This window comes from Dromaius novaehollandiae, chromosome 6, assembly GCF_036370855.1.
Source record: "Dromaius novaehollandiae isolate bDroNov1 chromosome 6, bDroNov1.hap1, whole genome shotgun sequence".
NCBI lineage: Eukaryota > Metazoa > Chordata > Aves > Casuariiformes > Dromaiidae > Dromaius > Dromaius novaehollandiae.
The window spans coordinates 22,598,469-22,616,376 of NC_088103.1; the positions used below are offsets into that span (position 1 = coordinate 22,598,469).

A 17,908-nucleotide genomic window follows, 5' to 3' on the forward strand; every position below is an offset into this window, starting at 1 on the left:
ACACCCCTCCCCAAAATCCTTACTTGTGTAACGCCCAGTCCCTAAACATGGCACAGCAACTCATAATTTCTTAAATGCAAAATTAAGTGTGGATCCTAATAAGGATCCAGTTAAAGTGTGCTGTTAATAGCACCACCGTGGAACAAATAAAACGCCCAGGGACAAAGTTCATGAGTCACTTGTGCTCTGCTGCCTCTGCTCTGCTAACTGCACCAGGCTGGGACTTAGACAGAGCACCTGTAACCGTGACTCACGCTAGCACACCCAAACCAGCTCTACGAAGCACACCAAATAAGATTAGTGAGATTTTATAACAGCTATTTAATATTTTAATGCTTATAGGCACATAGGCTAAGCACACACAGAAACGTACTGAACTGCTAACAGTACGGAATTAAATAGACAGCAAAACACTCCTTAGCGTAGGATCTGCCCCCAGGGATCCAGGACAGAGCGCACCCCACGAAAGCGTTCACAAACTTTTGGAAGATCTCTGAAGTTTGTGGCACAGTTAACCTGCTGAAATTCTAACGCAAATATTTCAGTTCTGTTAGTTTCGGCAGAAAATTCTAATTTAAAAACACATGCTGTAGTAAAGGTCAAATGGTTGGAGGTGAAACAAAGTCTGACTGCTTACTATATTTAAAGCTCTGTCAGCGCTTTTCCCAACACTGGTAGATAAATACGAGTGTACATATAAATCTGGAGACTCTAACCAAGCTCCACAGTGTATAACACCACACATTTTGTCTAACAGCATTTTTGGAAGTTTTAATTGGATATTACTCTTCTGAGATTGCTGTGTATGACATTTTTGCCTCTTTTTGCAAGACCATCAGTATCAAATTCACAGCTAAAGGGGGGAAGTTGCATGCTAGGCTCAGAAAAATTAAGGCTATTCAGTTGTTCATTGCTTTCCATGTGACACAGCAGCATTATAGAAAGACTGATGACTACAAGGCAGTCCCAGGCACTTAGTCATGAGAAGGGAAGCGTAACTAAAATACATGCTAAAATAATTGATCTACTTTGTGTTTTTATTCTTATTCCAAATTAGGGACAAAAATACACCAGAATTTGTAGAAATAATTTGCAGCAGTTTTCCCTTTTTTCTTTTCTTTTCTTTTTTTTTTTTGGACAGTTCACACAAAACATTTGTACCTGTCATTAAGACACAGCTGTCACAGGTAAGACCTGGTATTTGTCATGCGTGATTGGTGACTTACCTTGCACAGAATTGCTTCTGTGTCTTCACTGACGGATGCTTATGATAAGGAAGCAAGGACCTTCGACATAAGCAGGGCTGAATCATTCGCCCCTGCGCTGTCTTGTATTTGTGCATTTCTACTTCCTACAAAAATGCAGTTACCTTAGACTCAAACGCACCTTTATGTGGGCTAGATGGACCATTGCTACTTTTAAGTCAAATACCAAAACACGACATTAGAGGGCAGTAAGCACATTCTGCTGTTGCCTGGCTTTATCCCAGCAGCAACCAAGGGAAAGTAAAAAAACCTATGCCCCAACATTTAGGAAGGAAGTTTCCATGCCCCTTCTGAAATGGTTTCAGAAAAATTTCTCAGTGCTGAATGACTAACGTACAAGAGCCAAATTTAAGAGTATACCACACCAAGCTAAGCCACGCTGAGTGCAAGGTTAGTTAATACAACCTGGCAAATTTCTACAGCGTAGCTGCAACGCAAACGTCTGAGCCACTTGGATGGTAAGTTGCAAAGGGGTCAATCTCACATGCAAGCATTTTTATTTATTCAAGTGTCTGCAATTAAGTCATCTTGCAATATACATGCAGACAACCCCTATTCCCATTTTAATAGGCAGGAATGCAGTGCTACAGTTTACACAAACACAAGATGCACATCCATTCTCAGGTCATTAGCTATCTCAGTATTTTTATTTTACTCCAGATAACAACTGAAAAAAGGCTAGCTAGCACTGAAAGTGATCATTAAAGCTTTTTGCATTCTCTAACAAAATGGAGCCATTAAACTACAAGCTTTCCTCACCAGAAAACTCCAATTACACCAGCAGCTTCTGTAACATACTCAAAAAAAAAAGTTTGAAAGCCATTTTTATAAGTCTTACTTGAGAGATGTCAAAAGGTAGAGCCTGAACTTCCTTTTCATTTCCAAAGTAATGATATATGATGGGGCATTTCAGGGGAACTTGCATTTTCAGTTAACTACTGCACAACCCTTGCATTTTTTTGGTTGCCTATCAGCATTATAACAAAAAAAGAAACTACTTAAGGTTTAAAGGCTATGGACTAGTAAAATGATTGATGTGGAAAAGGAATAAAAGGAATAGGTTTAAGTTTTCCATTATTTATTTGCAGAAAGAGGGGAAAAGAAGTTCTGAACTATCTGCTTTTATTTCACTTACCTATTATATGACTGCAAAGAAAATAGCTACAGCTGAACATGGGAGGAAGACAGTGGTAAGGGCAGTCTGTAGCTGCTTTCTTAAAAAAAAAAAAAAAAACAAGATGCCAGACTCACTGCAGCCCTATTGACACGCCCCCCCTCCCCCCCCCAATGGAGAAGCACAAGGGTTGTAGCCCTGCTGGTTAAAGGATGTAAGCAAGATGCTTCCTAAGCAAGAGAGAGGCTCCTTTATTTGTCCAGGTGCTACAGTTGGGTGAAGCATGCAGGCACACAGCGTTTTTTTCAGGACAAGCCTAAATATGCTTTGCATGGCACCAAAGATGATTACACCAAAAAGAGAACCTGTACTAAAATTCAATTGTCTGGCTGCATAGTCTCTAGCTTTAGAAGGCCTAGCACCTATAAATTATAAATACTGTAAGCTTTCAAAAATTAACATCCAAGAATAGACTAACAAACTGCACCTTATGTGCCTCTTCTTCCACTATTTAAAGTGCTCCTAAGAAAAGGGCATTTTATTGACAGTTGTGGAAGGCATGCTTAAGCACAAAGCTTACTACCCATGCTGCTGAACCTCCTCTGTTTTCTTAAATCAAATAGTCAAAGAAAGCAGAACGCCCGCTCAAGAGCCTGAGCTGGAAGCATAAGCTCTGCTCTACTCCCTTCCATTAAGAGGGTGGCTGAACTATTTCACAGATAAAGCTTGAAGACCAGCAGTTTATTACAGAGTAGCTACTCCAGAATTTGAATATGAGGACAGCAATGCAGAATGGACTGGGACCCCAAGCAAATCACTAGAATTTTTAAGGGGGTTAATTCTAATCTAGCATGAACCAAACATAGCTTGCAAGCTAAAGATAAAGCTTGCAGGCCATGAGCTAGCCACCTTCCCTATAAAGGAAGTTGCTGTGAACTACAGACAGCAAAGCTAAGTACAAATACACACCCATTTCAGCTGCATGATGAAGGAACTGTAAGCAGCAGCTTTCAGGCACTCCCTTGAACCTAAATGTAAGCATACTGTAACTACGTGTTTTTCCAAGATATTCACATTGGAAGCCTTCACAAGTAGCTATGTTTGATCTTAAGAGACTGCATGTTCAAAGACCAAATATCCCTTGTATTTCCACTACCTCTGTTAAATCTAACCTGGAACAGTATGAATTTTTTCTATTATTCCACGTTTCTGGACAGAAAATGGACATTTGTCAAGAATTATTGGTCAATAAGAAGACAGAATTGGATTTATTTTTTCATCTCCACATAAAATTAAGCCTTTATTTCACTCATTTTGAGCAGAAACCTCACAGAGCAGTTGGGCTAAACAGGCTGTTATACCATCCAGTTGCAGAGGTCTCATTTGGGAAGATATCTGTAAAAGATGTGTTTTCTGTACTCCCCCCCACCCAAGCAAGAGTATCAAGAAGCAGTTTTAAGATGTCTGAATGTGGCAAGTACATCGTCCTGCAGTGAATTTTGCCCATGCAACATAGCACGAATTTAACTGTTGTGACAAATCTTACCTGTCAGAAGGGGGAAAAAAAAGAAAAAAAACCCAACTTGCTTGAGGAATCCAACTGTTCAGCGAAAATCATCTATCTTCAATGCTGTCATGAGTGAAGCAAGTCCTTAACTGCACAAAGGTACAGAGCAATATAGGTCTTGGGTTATTATTAAACTTAAAACTTACTGAGCACTACCCTCATATATTAACTCTTAAAATATTTGAGGCACGAGTATGTGTGTGTACTTGTTTTATTCATAATTTGAGTTGTCTCGGGATACCAAATGTATTTCTAGTTCAGGTGATTTAACAAAACTGTTGACCTCATTTCAAAACATCCACTGATCCATTTTTCATTCAATGGCAATATCGAATGTTAAAAGGAACATAAAAACAAACATGCACACAATTGTACAGTTTTCATAAATGTCTATTTCATTATTTGTGGGTAGCGCATTAAACAGTTAAATACATTTAAATAATGTTTAAGTGACTGCACTAATGCAGAATTGTAACTAGATGGGTAACCAATTTAACTAGAAACCAGCTAACAAGTAACTGTCTAAATACTTCAAATACAGCTCTTGTTCTAGGTCATCCCTCTTGGAAAAAAAGCCTGCTGGTCACATTGGAAATACATTTTAAGGCCAAATTCTTCTGATATCCCTTCTCTGCAGCAGTTTCTTCACCATTTTAAGCCTCCAATTCCAGGCCAAGACCAAGTTTATGGCCACCAGCATTGATGCTCTTCCCATCTATCAGGGCAGACAGTGTAAGCTTCACACCTGTAACATTTTAAAGAGTGTGTTTACAACATAAAATCAGAGTACCTTTCATGCAATTCAACCTCTGTCATTACAAGTCCCAGTTGTAGTTCTTTCCTATGTCATTAGTTTCCTCCCAAGATTTTTACAAAGGAATCCATTTACACTTGTCAAATCCACTGAAAACTAGTCATGTGAATCAAGCAAACTAGGCATTTTTCGTAAACACTTTATGAAGTAGGTATCTAAAGTCTCTAATTCACAAGTACAGAAAAGGTTTCCTCTTCTGCATTGAGGTTTGCACAAAGAAGGGAAGTTATGCATACAAAGACAGGCATTTGTACTAATGAAGAGACAGAATGAAACTACTATTTTTATTGGTTTCCAAACAAGGAACTAAGCAATGGTGATATAGTATTAAGAAGTGGTTTCATATTAAGACAGAACAGATGAGTTCAGGGGTTTGGGGGTTTGTTTGTTCAGTTTTGTTAGTTTTTTTTTTTTTTTTTTTTTTAATATGCAGAGCAGAAGGCATATTGTTTTGAGGATCAATCCTGTTATTTCAAGACCTGCTGTCATTCAGTAATATATGACTGGAGAAAGCAATGCTAAAAAAGAATGCTTGCACAGCCTAAAGGTATATTATCAAACAATACAGTTACAAAACTGCTACAAAAATCAATGAGGAATGTGATGCATAAATACCATTAGATACAACAGAATTTGTCTTGGTTAGCTAAAAGTTTAATATGCAACATAAGTTACTGTCAAACACCTACTTTGATGTCAGTATAAAATTGTTCTAAAGAGGGGAAAGAGCTGCATATAGATGCATAGACCTAAAAATTTCTACATATGATAGGTAAAATATACGGGTGTGACATAATTAATACAGGGAGATCCTTACCTGGCCTCAGGGTCTGGGTGTAACCCACTCCAACTAGACTTGAATTGTTCACTTTTGCCTGCAAAAAAACCCCCAAAACAATTAAAATGCTACAAGTGAAGAGTTCTTTATCATTCAGCAGCTAGAATAACTATGGTGACACCACCATTATCAACCTAGGCCAGATTTTACTTGTCCTTTCAAAAAACTTTGTGCTTACTGGAGTCTTTCTTCCAGCTATGCCCTTGCCCCCAATTTACTGCAGAAGAACAGAAATATATTTGAAGGCAGATAGCATGGAGGGGGAGAGCTGTACTAGAATGTAGCTTGGCAGGTGAAGTCCTTCCCTTTCTTTTCTGAAGGCCATAGCAATTCACCACTACAGTCTTCCAAAACGAACCACTTCAGAAGAATCTTTCATGTTAATGGTATTAGAAAAGAACTAGTACTTTGCAGTTCTACTCAGACAAGAAGCAGACATTTCATAATATCATCATAACCACTATATGCAAAATTACTAATCTCAGGTTGTATGTTTTACTATAGGATGATTTCAACAACCCAAGTTCAATCCAACTTTACAACACACAAAGCTTTTCTGCACATAGCCTTTTTAACCAGCATCTCCAGAGTTCTTACCACAAGAACCTTGAATAGCTCTCCAAAAGATGCTGAACAACCCCTGTAAACTTACGGTGTTAGGTTCTCTCCCCCTTCCCCCCCCCCTTTTTTTTTTTCCTTTTTTAAATACTAACTCTTCCAGAGTAGGACAACATTTGAGAGAGTCGGATTCTAAAAGAGATTTTGCTGTATGCAGCACTACATAATTTAAATGCTGCTGGTTTAGTTATAAACTACCTGAATTTTAAGAGTAATTCTTACAAGGCCTTTTGACCATCTTTTTTGTACTAACAACACACGTTTGGAAACTGGAAGACTGCTAGCTTAGCATAACCCTTTAGGTTAGAGCCATACTTACAGAGATAGAAGCAGTTGAATCCAACTTGTATTTAGCTGCAATGCCAAAACGAGTGCTGTTGCTACCTGCTGTCCAAGCCAGGTTTACAGCAGTTTCAAGATTGTCACTCACTTTCTGGTAAATTGAGCCACCAAATTCTGACCCATCATTGCTGCACAAATTAAGAAGAGAGAAAAAAAGTCTCTTATATTTATATAATTTTTTTGTGTGTATATATATATACACATGAGTGTGTGTGTGTGTATGCGTATGTTTGATGTTTTATTTAAATAAGAATTCAGAAAGTTTGAATTGTTTCACACTTTTAGGCAGGAAAGGAGATGAGCAAAGGCTTCAGGGCAAAATTAAATTGTAATAATTCATGCAAAAAGCTAATTCAGGGCACTACAGACAACGCTAATTCTCTTGAGAATGTCAAGCTAAGTATTTGATCAAAATCCTAGCTCAAGTCAAGGGCAAACCTGTTTCCTCACCAAACTAACAGATATATGTTAATAGCTGGGAAACAAACATTCCAAGTTACTGAATACATCTTATGTTTCTAAAGAATCAGAAGATCTTTTTAAAAATCTGTCACAATGTTTGACATCAGTAAGTTGAAACTGAATTCTTATGTCCTAGACTAAGCTGTTTGTAGCTTTGCCCCCACAAAGCTCCACCAACCTAAACAGACACAATCCCCATCATACCCTTCCAGAAGGACAAACTTCTGCCTCAAAATCAAATAAATTCTTTCTTAACTAAGCACACTAGAAAAATGCTGATTTATTAACTTCAATTGAAAACACTGCATTTTTCAGATCAAACTGATCAAAACCTAGTTGAGAACATCCATGATCTCTAAATGCAGAAAGTCTGAAAAAGGTTCATAAACTTAAGCGTTTATACACTCTTCACCCATATTGGCAAGAAGGTGAGCCTATTCTAAAAGGCTGGAAGCAAAGCTTTATTCTTGCTCCAGAAACTACTAGGGGCATATTTAAACACTGCAGTGCTAATTGCTACATCTAACAAATCTAGTGCCCTTAAATTACATATAGTCAGAAACAACTCAATGTAACAGGAAAGCTTGAAAATGCATTATGATTTGTTCTGAGTAACTGAACTACTGCAGTTCCAATTTTAATGTACTTCAACATTTGGTAAGCTCTAGCATATATTACATAGTAAACAATAATAAGTCACAGGTATTTACTGTTTTGAAGAGGCACACACAAGGTAACTTTTAATAAAAGGGTTTGTTTTCAAAAAGCCCAATGCTTAACTGCATTGCAAGTATTTCTTAGTAGTTCAAGTATTCATATACTGATTAGCAGGAATTGTAAAGATCATCTCCAATTTTGCACAAGCAGGCTATTTTTAGTACTTACACATTAGTGTGCAGTTGGAAGTCTCCGGTCTTGTAACCCACAGAGAAGTTATTCCTTGTCAACTTTGATTTGGCACTATCAAAAGTCATCTGATATCCAGCAAGCCAGCCCTCGTAACCAAAGACAGCTGAACCGTGGATTGCAGGCCCAGCAAAATCAAAGTCAACATCACAACCAAGGTTTAAGCATTCACGCTTATATGCTGACTTAATTTTACCGCTTTTCTTTCTGAAACAGAGAAACAATCACATTAAGACAGGGCTTGTTCTTTCTCAATGAATTGCCAAATTGTAGTCATACGACCGTAGTAGGTATCTAAGCACCGTTGCACAAGTATCCTCTAGGCTGGGTCAAAGCACAGATAACTCATCAAGAAAGCCACAGCAGGCACGCATTTTATGATGAAGGTAGAGACCTCTTCATGACTCTTGTAACCTTCCAATTAGGTATTTTTATATTTATACTTCTTCTTACACTATTTCAGAATGAGCAGAGGGGCTGTTGGGAGATATCCAATACTAACCCTGCAGAATAAAACGTGATGCTAAAGAGCAAAAGCCTTCAACACTGGGATTTGTTAACTGACCATCATAAACAAAGTTCACAAGTAATTCGGGATCAATAACAAACCATACAGATGTCTCTCTGTTAATTTCACAGACAGGAGAACATTTATTGACCATGGGGGCAGTTATTTGCCCAAACAAGCCAAAAGGACTAACAGAATTCTTACCCTGTATTTGGTGAGAAAGTTGTATCAAATGTCAACTTCAAGCCTTTGGCAATCTAATTGTGGGAGGGGAGAAGAAAAGAAGACAGAGCTATAAATTCGGTTCTGTTAGGTAAGTAAAAGGTAGAAATACTCTCTTAATGTATTACCTGATCTTCAATTGCAATTTCTGTTCCCAGGGTGTTATCTGTGTTCCATTTTTCTGTGAAAGTCAACCCATACTCAGCCCATTTGTATTTGGTCTCCAAGCTCCCATTCACTTTTCCAGTGTCTGTGTTCGATGAACCAGATGTTGTGAATTCCTAAAAAGGATGGTTATTCACATTATGTACAAGATATAAATGTTTCTGAAATCCTTACAGTGACAAAAGAGAAAAGACTTTTCTTTAGCAAACGCTAAGATCTTGTTATTCTGTGCAACAAGTTTAACAATTTTAGACAACTTGAAAATCAGAAGAACTGGATAACTTATGCCCACTTGGAGATTTTTTTTCCCCGTCTCATTGCACAGAACACAAACTGCTAGTATTGCAAAATGCACAAGTTCAGAATGCAACTCAAAAGCAAGACAGTAGTTACCCTAAGCATTTTCATTAAAAACAGAAAAAAGTTCTTGAAATATGGCAATTTTGATACTCCTTATGAGCAAATTAAACAAATCACACTAAGAGCCACAAACACGATCATGCAAGTCCACTAAATGCTTTAAGTCTCACAAATGTTTACTATTCAAGTCATCCATCTCCAAAGATAAATTATGTACAACTGTAAAATGTCATAGAATACCATCATTCTTCTAATGACTGAATATTTTATTTTTTCAAGGAGGGAGAGTTCTCAGTCAAAACAAGGCACAAGCCTTTCACACTAGCCATAGGTATACATTTATTTTTAATGACATCTGTAAAACTCCTATTCCCCCGACACTTTGTTTTAATGACACACAGAGAAAGCACTCATTTGGACTGTGAGTTGAGGCAATAGTCTGATTCTATGCTTCTGGTTGAGTTATACTTAGAATTCTTAAAGTGTTTAAAAGTTAGCAATAACACATCTCCTTATTTAAGCTAACAAGCACCTGATGTCTCTCACTATTTAGAGTATCCCGAAGAAGGGAAAGAAAAATCTGTGTACCACTGTCCAGAAACTAAAGGTAAAATCTAGCAGAAACAGAAGGGTCTGGTTTGCAAGTTTATGCTAAGGAGCTATTTCTGTTGAAATTCTATTGGGGAAAAAAGAATATTATTTCAAATTATTTTAAATATAAATCAATTTTGACCTTTGCCCTCCTCTATGCACAATATAATTATCAAATTGACTCCTCACATGGCAGTACATCCCACTTCCCCCACAAGAAGGAAATACTGGTTTCACTTTAAGACTACATTTGAAATAATGGATCTTTAAGTGTTAGCATATTTACAGCCCAAGACCTACTACACTTAGAGAGACACTGTTGACTACCATTAAAGAACAAATCTAACAATGGCCAATGTGTTTACCTCAACTGTGTTACTGAACCACTAAACCATCCACACAGTTGCGAAACTGTAGTAAGATCTAGTTCTTAGCAAATGACAGGGACCACACAACTTGAAGTATCTTTAGCTTTACATTCTCTGTGCGATATTACTATTGCACAAAGTATATCATGCATGGCTGCATTTGCATAACAGCTGTAAGAGCTGTTATTACATTTAAAAACCTTCTCTCTGCTTAAAAATGTCTGTGGCATTTGTACATGCCAACACCTTCTCCTCCTGCCAAGGATAGCTTATAACTGAAAAGGGATTCATATGAGGGCTCAGCTTTTTCAGGAAGTTTTACTATTATTTCTAGTAGTCTTTGACAGAAACAAACCAGAATAAGAACTACATCTGTACTAGAGCTCTTGCAAGCACTTCAGTTAGGATACAGAAGTTTACAAAAATACAACACATAACCTACACACCTTGTTCCTAAGGGCCAGTTACTTTGTTAAAGCTTCCCCTTCTGAAAAAATCTACTTTTAGATCTTGCAAAGTCTGCTCTAGAAATAGACAAAGTTACAAAAGGCACCACTTGCATGACCAAGACATCTTGCATGGAACATTACTACAACACTAATACCTCTACAGAGGAGCCAAAGATTCAAGGTGCTATTTCATTGCCAACTGCTCTTTCATTGCCAACTGCTCTATTAGCATGTCAAGATGCCAGACATTTCCAATGAACATAAATAGTGGCACAGAATACTTCAGAAATAAGATTTTTATATTATGATTGAAATCCTAAAACACTTTAATAATGGGTCAGGTATTTGTCCACCTTCAGATATAAAATGAGCAACAGCTAACACAAAACTTTATTTTACAAAGATAACTAGGCAGCTAACTTATTGGATATTGGATAACTAACTGATTATTGGATATTGGCACACACTGCAATGGCATTGTCATACTCAAAGCCAAACCTTTAGTGGCTTCTGAAATTATTTTAGACTAAGTGCTTATCACTAATAGAGCCTATCAACTGCCTAACTGCATCCAGAAACATGCCCTTCTGTAATTAAACAAACAGTAGAATGCACCCAGAAAAAACACAACGAATAAGAAGTATTTAAACTCACCACTCCACTTGCAGATTTTGTTTTCACATCCAATTTCACCAACCCAAAACCTTAATAAACAGAAGTCAAAGTTACAGAGGCATACATTAATTAAGACTATAAAAAATTTCCAGAAAGCTAGTTTTCCAATCTGTCTCAGCTGTGTGCATGTGTAAATAGATATGTGCATATACACACACAACAGCATATAAAAAACACAAAAGCAGTCCCAGAGGATAGCACTAACCTCCATACCGTTCAAATTTTGGATACTGCAGGGGAGGGCTCCCTCACACAAAACAGGAGTTCTGTTCTATCATGGGAAGTGACAGATACCTTCACCATATTAAGCTGGAAGTATCCTTTCAATTGTACACTGAGGATATTTGCCCATTTAACTGCCAAAAGGTGACTTCCAAGAATAAATTCAACAGAGAAAACACATTCTTTTCTGTTTCCTTGATGGCATCAGTTCTGCAGTCAATGCCATCTGAAGAGCTACCCTTATGCATGAATCAGAATAAAATCCATCCCTCAGCACCAAGGAGTAGAAAGATCTCAAAAGCAAAAATTCAGTGAAGCCACCGGGTCACTGGAACTGGCATACAAATAGATTTATGGGATTGTCATTTCACACTGTCACTCACAGCTCCAAGGGTAACAATCTCAGTGAAAAAGCACCCAAAATTAATTGCTAAAGTGTTACAGGCCTTGCCTACACACTAGAAAGAAATAGTACTGTAACTTGAGCAGAATTTAGCCAGGCAATTACCTAGTATTAGTATTTTAGTATGTTTGAACATTGTTCATCTTGATAGCTATTCCTCCTTCTACTCCAAAAAAGGGCTATAATGGTATATATCCCCTTCTATATCAAGAAATCCTGTAGCATATACAGATCAGTAAAGAAAGAGTACATTTAAGCTAAACTACACTTGGTGCTTACATTCTTGCATATTCGTATACCTCTTTCCTGACATTTATGTAGCAAAAGCACTAAGATTTAACAGACTTCACACCAAACTAGCCTACAAAAAGCCTCTAATGACATGTTAGTTGAGGGTAAAGACAAAAGCAACAACTTCTACCCCAAAACACAGGCATATGAGCAGTCTATTTCACATGCAAGCTTAAAGAGTCAATTTACCACTGCAGCATAGACAAACACTAGGTTTTATGAAAGATACTATTCTTACCATATCCTTTATTGAAGATATCTCTGGCAGACTTGCCAAGGTCTGCATATGATGGAGGAATCGCCATTGGAGCTGGAAGGTAACAGGCTAATTAATAGTGAAGCTTTTACCACGCACACACACAGAAACACTACCCCAACTCTTACAGATACTTTTTTAAGCCAGAATTCATATATGAAGGCAGTTAAGAGACAGATGGCTCAAACAATTACAGTATTCTGTGAAACACCTACAGATTTGCACCGATGTTGTTCACTGTGAACAGTGAATGTTTTCTTGCCGTAGGTAATCTGCGTGGAGAGAAGGGGTATTACATGACCGCCGAGTTCTTACTTATCAAGTAAATTTCTCCATACATTTTTAAGTACCGGAAAATAACTAACAATTTCACATTCCCAGAGTTGGTATTTTCCATTGAAGACCAAGAAATTGGATGTTTGAAAATCTATAATACAGACAGTTATTTCCTAAATTCCTGCAAAGTTAAATGACAGGTCCTTATAGCAATTATCTGACAGGACCTACAAGATTTTATTTTCAAAATGTGAAAGAGTACATGTGTATTTTGCAACATCAACTGCCCCATATTTTAAATGGCAGACATGTAATTTAAAAAAAAGGAACTTCTGGGGCCATTAACCAGATTGTTCAAATGAATGGCTTGATGAAGCTTTACAGACATCTTACACAACCACCATGGAAAGAATAAGATTCTCCATAGTCAACAGCACTGTGACATCTGCCAGTTTCCAATACCTGAGATCTGCAAGCATTTTTAAAAAAATATACTAGTAATAATTGGTTTGACCAGATTTGATACTCTTTGGTTCTCTCGCAAGTGGGAGAAGGGGAAGAGGACAAGTGAAAGAGTGCAAGTCTTATTGAAGAGCAGATACTCTTTGTTGCTGTGACTTCATTCCTGAAGCAGAAATGAGGCTGACAAAGTCTAGTCAGTAACTCTGAACACTGCAATCTGTCAGGTGAAGTTTTTCCCTATAGAGTACAGGAATTAAAGATTTTGTTAGTTTAAAACAAGTAGTAGGAGCATCAGGTCAGTCAGAAAGGGACTTTTAGGGTGAGCTCTTCCTCAGACAGAAAGCCTCAGGCAATCTCACTGTTAAGGAACCTGTCATTCAAGACTGGCTACCACTCAGCCGTGCCAGCCTGTTAGACACTGGCCTAAGCTCTCACACAGGCCTGTACAATGCTCCTCCCTGTGAAGAAATTCTCTGTCTATAACTGCTCAGTGACTGTTTTACCATGATTTCAACAGCAAAAGCCTCTGTTACTGAGGCACTGTATTTTAAGAGTTTTGAAATATGGAAAACAGAGCATACTTCAAAGAGTTGATAATTCCCCCCACCCCCACCATGTTGTGAAAGGGCTAAAAGCCAAAGGGGAAAATAACGAAACTAACTAGACAAGAACCATAAAAAGCCAAAACGATACAAAGTACCTTCTTTCATCTTTTAAAATTAATTGGTCATATTTGTTCTGCAGAGAAAGCAAGACGAACATACCTGCCTTAATTTTTTTTTCTTTTTTTAAGTAAATGGAGAAATACCTTTAGAACGTATAAGATGACAAGTCAGTACTCTCTCATACTCATATTCAACTGAGAGCAGAAAAGATTAATTTTTAGAAAGGACTTTTAGCCAGGATTCAAATTTTCAAGATCTGGCTGAGGAATTGCACACCTCCTGCAGATCTCTGCAAGACCAAGAATGTACTTAACCACAGGGGATCAAGGCGAGTAACCCATTGAAGTTTCTTTCCACCTTTTCCCAGACTTAGCTGCATAAAGGGAAAACCTGCCTGGAACACCTGATCCAGAAAAACTTCCTTTTGGGCACAATTCCACTAAACAGACTGTTTCAGAAGCAGACTGTGTCCACTTAAAAAATATATATATAAACTGGTTATACCTGTCACACATAGCCTAACTCTATGAAACTGCTACTATTAAAAAAAGAAAAATCTAGCATGCAAGAAAAAGCTTTGTGCCTCAACATCATCTTTTACGATTTCTACTGTAGTCTTCCAGAGGACCTGACTTCACCTTCCTCAAACATAAAAGGCCCATCCAGGCCCATCTTAGCAAATACATTTTTACATGTGTATTTATCTATGTAAATATATATATTTACAGTTTAGCTTAAAAAAAAATAACTATTCTTTAGTAAGGCACTCTAAGCTCTACAACCGGGTCACCATAGCAAGACATCCAGCTCTTGCTGCAGAGTATAAGACAAGTTTGGTTTTGCATGGAGTTAAAGTAAACCTGCCCCACTCCCCCTAAAAATTAAAGTGCTTAAAGGTTAAAATGTTATAGCCCAAGTTAAATTTTATTACATTATAATAAGTTATGTAAGCCTCAGGAAGAAAAGACACTATGGCAGAACAGTTATCAATCCCAGTGACAAGTCAGAAAATGGTTCCTATTACTTATTCAATAAAAAAAAAAAGCAGGCGTTACTCAGACCAAATTCCAAGAAAGCATGGGGCACTGCTATTTCCCCACTCTATATTTCTGCTATACAACAGCTGAATAATTCATTAGTAGTTTAAGTAATTTAGAGAAGGTTTAGCTATGTATTTTTCTCTAATAAATGGGTGTTTCCTCCAACTACCACCTCTAGAAAAAAAAACTATTTCTAGTTGTAAGGTTTTCTAATAGCCATTTAGCACAGACATATTTTAAGAGCTAAAATAAGTGAACCTTCTGCTTTTGTTTTAAATGTTGTTTCCAATTTGACTAGACAACTGCCAAAGACAAGACATTTATGCTAAACAATAATGTCCTGGGAAGATAGTAAACTGGCATCTGTGTCTAAATTTAAAGGATTACTAGAGTAAAAGGATAGTGCTGTTTTATCTGGCCTAGTTATGCATCCTTCCCATTGCAAGAAAACCGAGAAACGTTTGTCAGACATTCCAGCCTACAGACAAACGCAAGTTTTGCAATAAATAAGTGTATGACTTCCACACTGCTGTTCTAGTCCTATGCCAGCAGGAATAGGATAGAACAAAAGGGTAAGCCACAAGTTAATTTTGGCTTTGCTAAATATCTGATAAGCCAATGTCATCACCAGAAAAGCACACTAAATTAAAATAGGGCAAAAAAATGATTCCTGTCTCCTCTGCTGTTGGCAGGTTAGCTACATTTGTAAGTTCTTACAATCATAGATAGCTTCCTTCAACCCTATTTTGAATTGCCTTTCACTTAAAAGCTACTAATTAGAAGTGCTTAAAATATAGGTAATACATAATGACAAGAAGTTTGTCATGAAAGCAACTATCTGTATCAGATAATCTTGTTCCTCATTTCAAAAACAGAAAGCAAGTAATTCATTTGGGAGCTTCATCCTGATCTTTATTCTTCTTTTCATACAACCCTAAAAAAAAAAATGTTGAATTACATCTGTTATTCAAGGGCTGCAAACATGATTTCTTCTTCTGTTAGAAAGAAAAAAAATTAATCCCAAGAATAAAGAGTGTATAAAGGTTGTCAGATTTATTACATCACCTCTTTCTTTCAAGGTACTATTTCAAAACTCTTCCATGCCTTATAATTAAAGGAACTCCAAGAAGTTCCAGAGAGAGTTCTAATAACTTTAAGACCTCAGGATATTAAGGATAAAGCTGGAGGGCATATTTAAAAAAAAAAAGAAAAAGAAAAAAAACCTTAGTTTTAAAATTTCTTAGCAATAACTACATTAAAATCCAATACTGCAAGCAGCATGGAGAAACATATTATTCAAAAAGATATTTCATTAAAAATATATATCTAGCTATACATATATGGCATGATGCTGACCTTTACACTTCTAGCACTATTAAAGCTTAAAGAACTTATTACCCTTGCTTCAACTGTCTCCCTACTTACGTCTCGGAGGCGGGCATGCTGGAGAAATAGTCATGGCTAGGCCAATTTAGAGAATCTGGGGGGGGGGAAATGAAACATCCAGAGATGAACGAGGTGCTCAGAGAGGGAAAGCAGGGCCCCCAGCGGAGGAGGTCACCGCCCGGGGCCGCCGGGCGCGCCCGCCCGGGCCGCAGCGGCAGGCGGGCGCCCTCCCGGCGGCGGCGCCCAGCGCGGCCCAGCGCCAGGGCAGGGGCGCCCGCGGCGCCGCAAGGTGAACTCCTCGGCGCGGCCATCTTGGGCATCCCGCGCCGCGCCGCGCGCCCTCCCGTCGCCCCCTGTGCAACCGCCGGCGCCGCGGGCCCCGCCGGCCGCGCCCGCCCCGGGCGGAGGGAGCCGCGTGAAAACGTGCTGAACCTCCCCCGCTCCCCCCGCCCGCGGCCCCGGGCGGCGGCGCTCAGGGGCGCCGCGCCGGGCCCCGCCGCCCGCCCGCCGGCCCCTGCCCCCCGCGGCCTCGGCGGGCACCTGGCTGGCGCGGGCGGAGCGGGGCCGGGGCGCGGGCGGGTCTCGCCGGGAAGAGGCCGCGCTGCTGCAGCCGCTGGCACTGGAGGGCGAAGTGAAGGAGACACCGCTGCGCCCGCCCGCCGCCGCGCCGCGCAGGACCCCAACGAGCCGGGGCCGCCCCGCCGGCCGCCTCCCCGCCGCGCCGCGCCCCGCCGCGCCGCCCGGCCCGCCGCAGGCGCCGCCTCCAGCCGGGAGGCGCCGAGCGCCGCGAGAGATGCCGCGGTCCCGGGCAGGGGGCTCGGCGGCGGCGCCGCAGCTCGACAGGCGCTCGGCGGGGCAGCCCCGGCGGTGGCGGCTGCGCGGGGTCCTGCGGCGGCGCGGGGTGGGGCGGGAGGCGCGGGCCGGGGCGGACAGGGGGAGGCCACCTCAAGCGGGAGCGGCCCCGGGCGGGAGGTCCCTGGTCTCCGCCGCCCCCCGCGGCTTTTCTCGCTGAGGAGCCGCGCCCGCCAGTGGTGGAAGCGGCCGTAAAACGAACAGGGTGGGCGCGGGGCGGCTGGGGGGGCGTCGGGCCCGCGGCCGCCGCCGGGAAGCACCGCTTCCCCTTCCGCCGCTCATAAAGGGGAGCTGCTGTTGTGCTCGCAGGGAAGAGCCCTGGAGAAAACGGTGTAACGGCTGCTCTGCCGCAGCCCCTGCGCGGTTCTGCAGCCCCCGAGGCACCGGTGCAAATCGTTGCTAGGCCAGGAAACTCTGGTAGAGGCATCGTTAAAATTTCTGTTTTACCCCTACTTAGTTGGATTCTGACGTGATCAGAATTTCTCAAAAAAGCGAAAAGCGATTTACAGATACAAATTATATCTGCATAATATGAAAAATATATTATTAAAGATCAGTGGTTTACCAGAATACATGGTGCAACAGTAACTTTCCGGCTTATTAAAAACAAAACTTCCACAGTTTAGCAGTCAGGCCCAAAATGATGCCAGCCAGTATGTTAGCTATATCAAAAGATAAGCAACCATTTTTTCTTTTGTGCAAGTCCAATACTTTAACAACAGGTTAATACATTTAATTTTGATACTTTTAAATAGGAGAGCTTGGCATTCCACACAAGAATGTGTATTGAT

General features: G+C 40.0%; 1 protein-coding gene across 2 annotated transcripts; it reads right to left on the reverse strand.

Annotated features, from left to right (window-relative positions):
• Positions 1–4,139: 4,139 nt before the first annotated feature.
• VDAC2 (voltage dependent anion channel 2) lies at positions 4,140–16,978 on the reverse strand. Of its 2 annotated transcripts, XM_064513832.1 has the most exons (10): positions 16,806–16,978; positions 16,305–16,359; positions 12,419–12,490; positions 11,244–11,293; positions 8,785–8,937; positions 8,639–8,691; positions 7,906–8,133; positions 6,536–6,686; positions 5,578–5,635; positions 4,140–4,691 (listed from the first exon to the last, which is right to left on the reverse strand). In XM_064513832.1, the coding sequence occupies exons 2-10, from the start codon at positions 16,336–16,338 to the stop codon at positions 4,600–4,602; spliced, it is 891 nt and encodes a 296-aa protein (XP_064369902.1). In that variant the 5' UTR covers positions 16,339–16,359; positions 16,806–16,978; the 3' UTR covers positions 4,140–4,599. The 2 variants fall into 2 exon arrangements, with proteins under 2 accessions (XP_064369902.1, XP_064369903.1); XM_064513833.1 differs by lacking the exon at positions 16,305–16,359 and having other exon boundaries at positions 16,806–16,977.
• Positions 16,979–17,908: the final 930 nt, after the last annotated feature.

Coding starts and splice junctions, on each gene's coding strand:
- VDAC2 (XM_064513832.1), bottom strand. CDS start 16,338: ATGACTATTTCTCCAGCATGCCCGCCTCCGAGAC. Junction 8,134..8,638: donor ACTTTCTCACCAAATACAGG/GTAAGAATTCTG, acceptor TCTCTGTTTCAG/AAAGAAAAGCGGTAAAATTA. Junction 4,692..5,577: donor CACCCAGACCCTGAGGCCAG/GTAAGGATCTCC, acceptor AAAATGTTACAG/GTGTGAAGCTTACACTGTCT.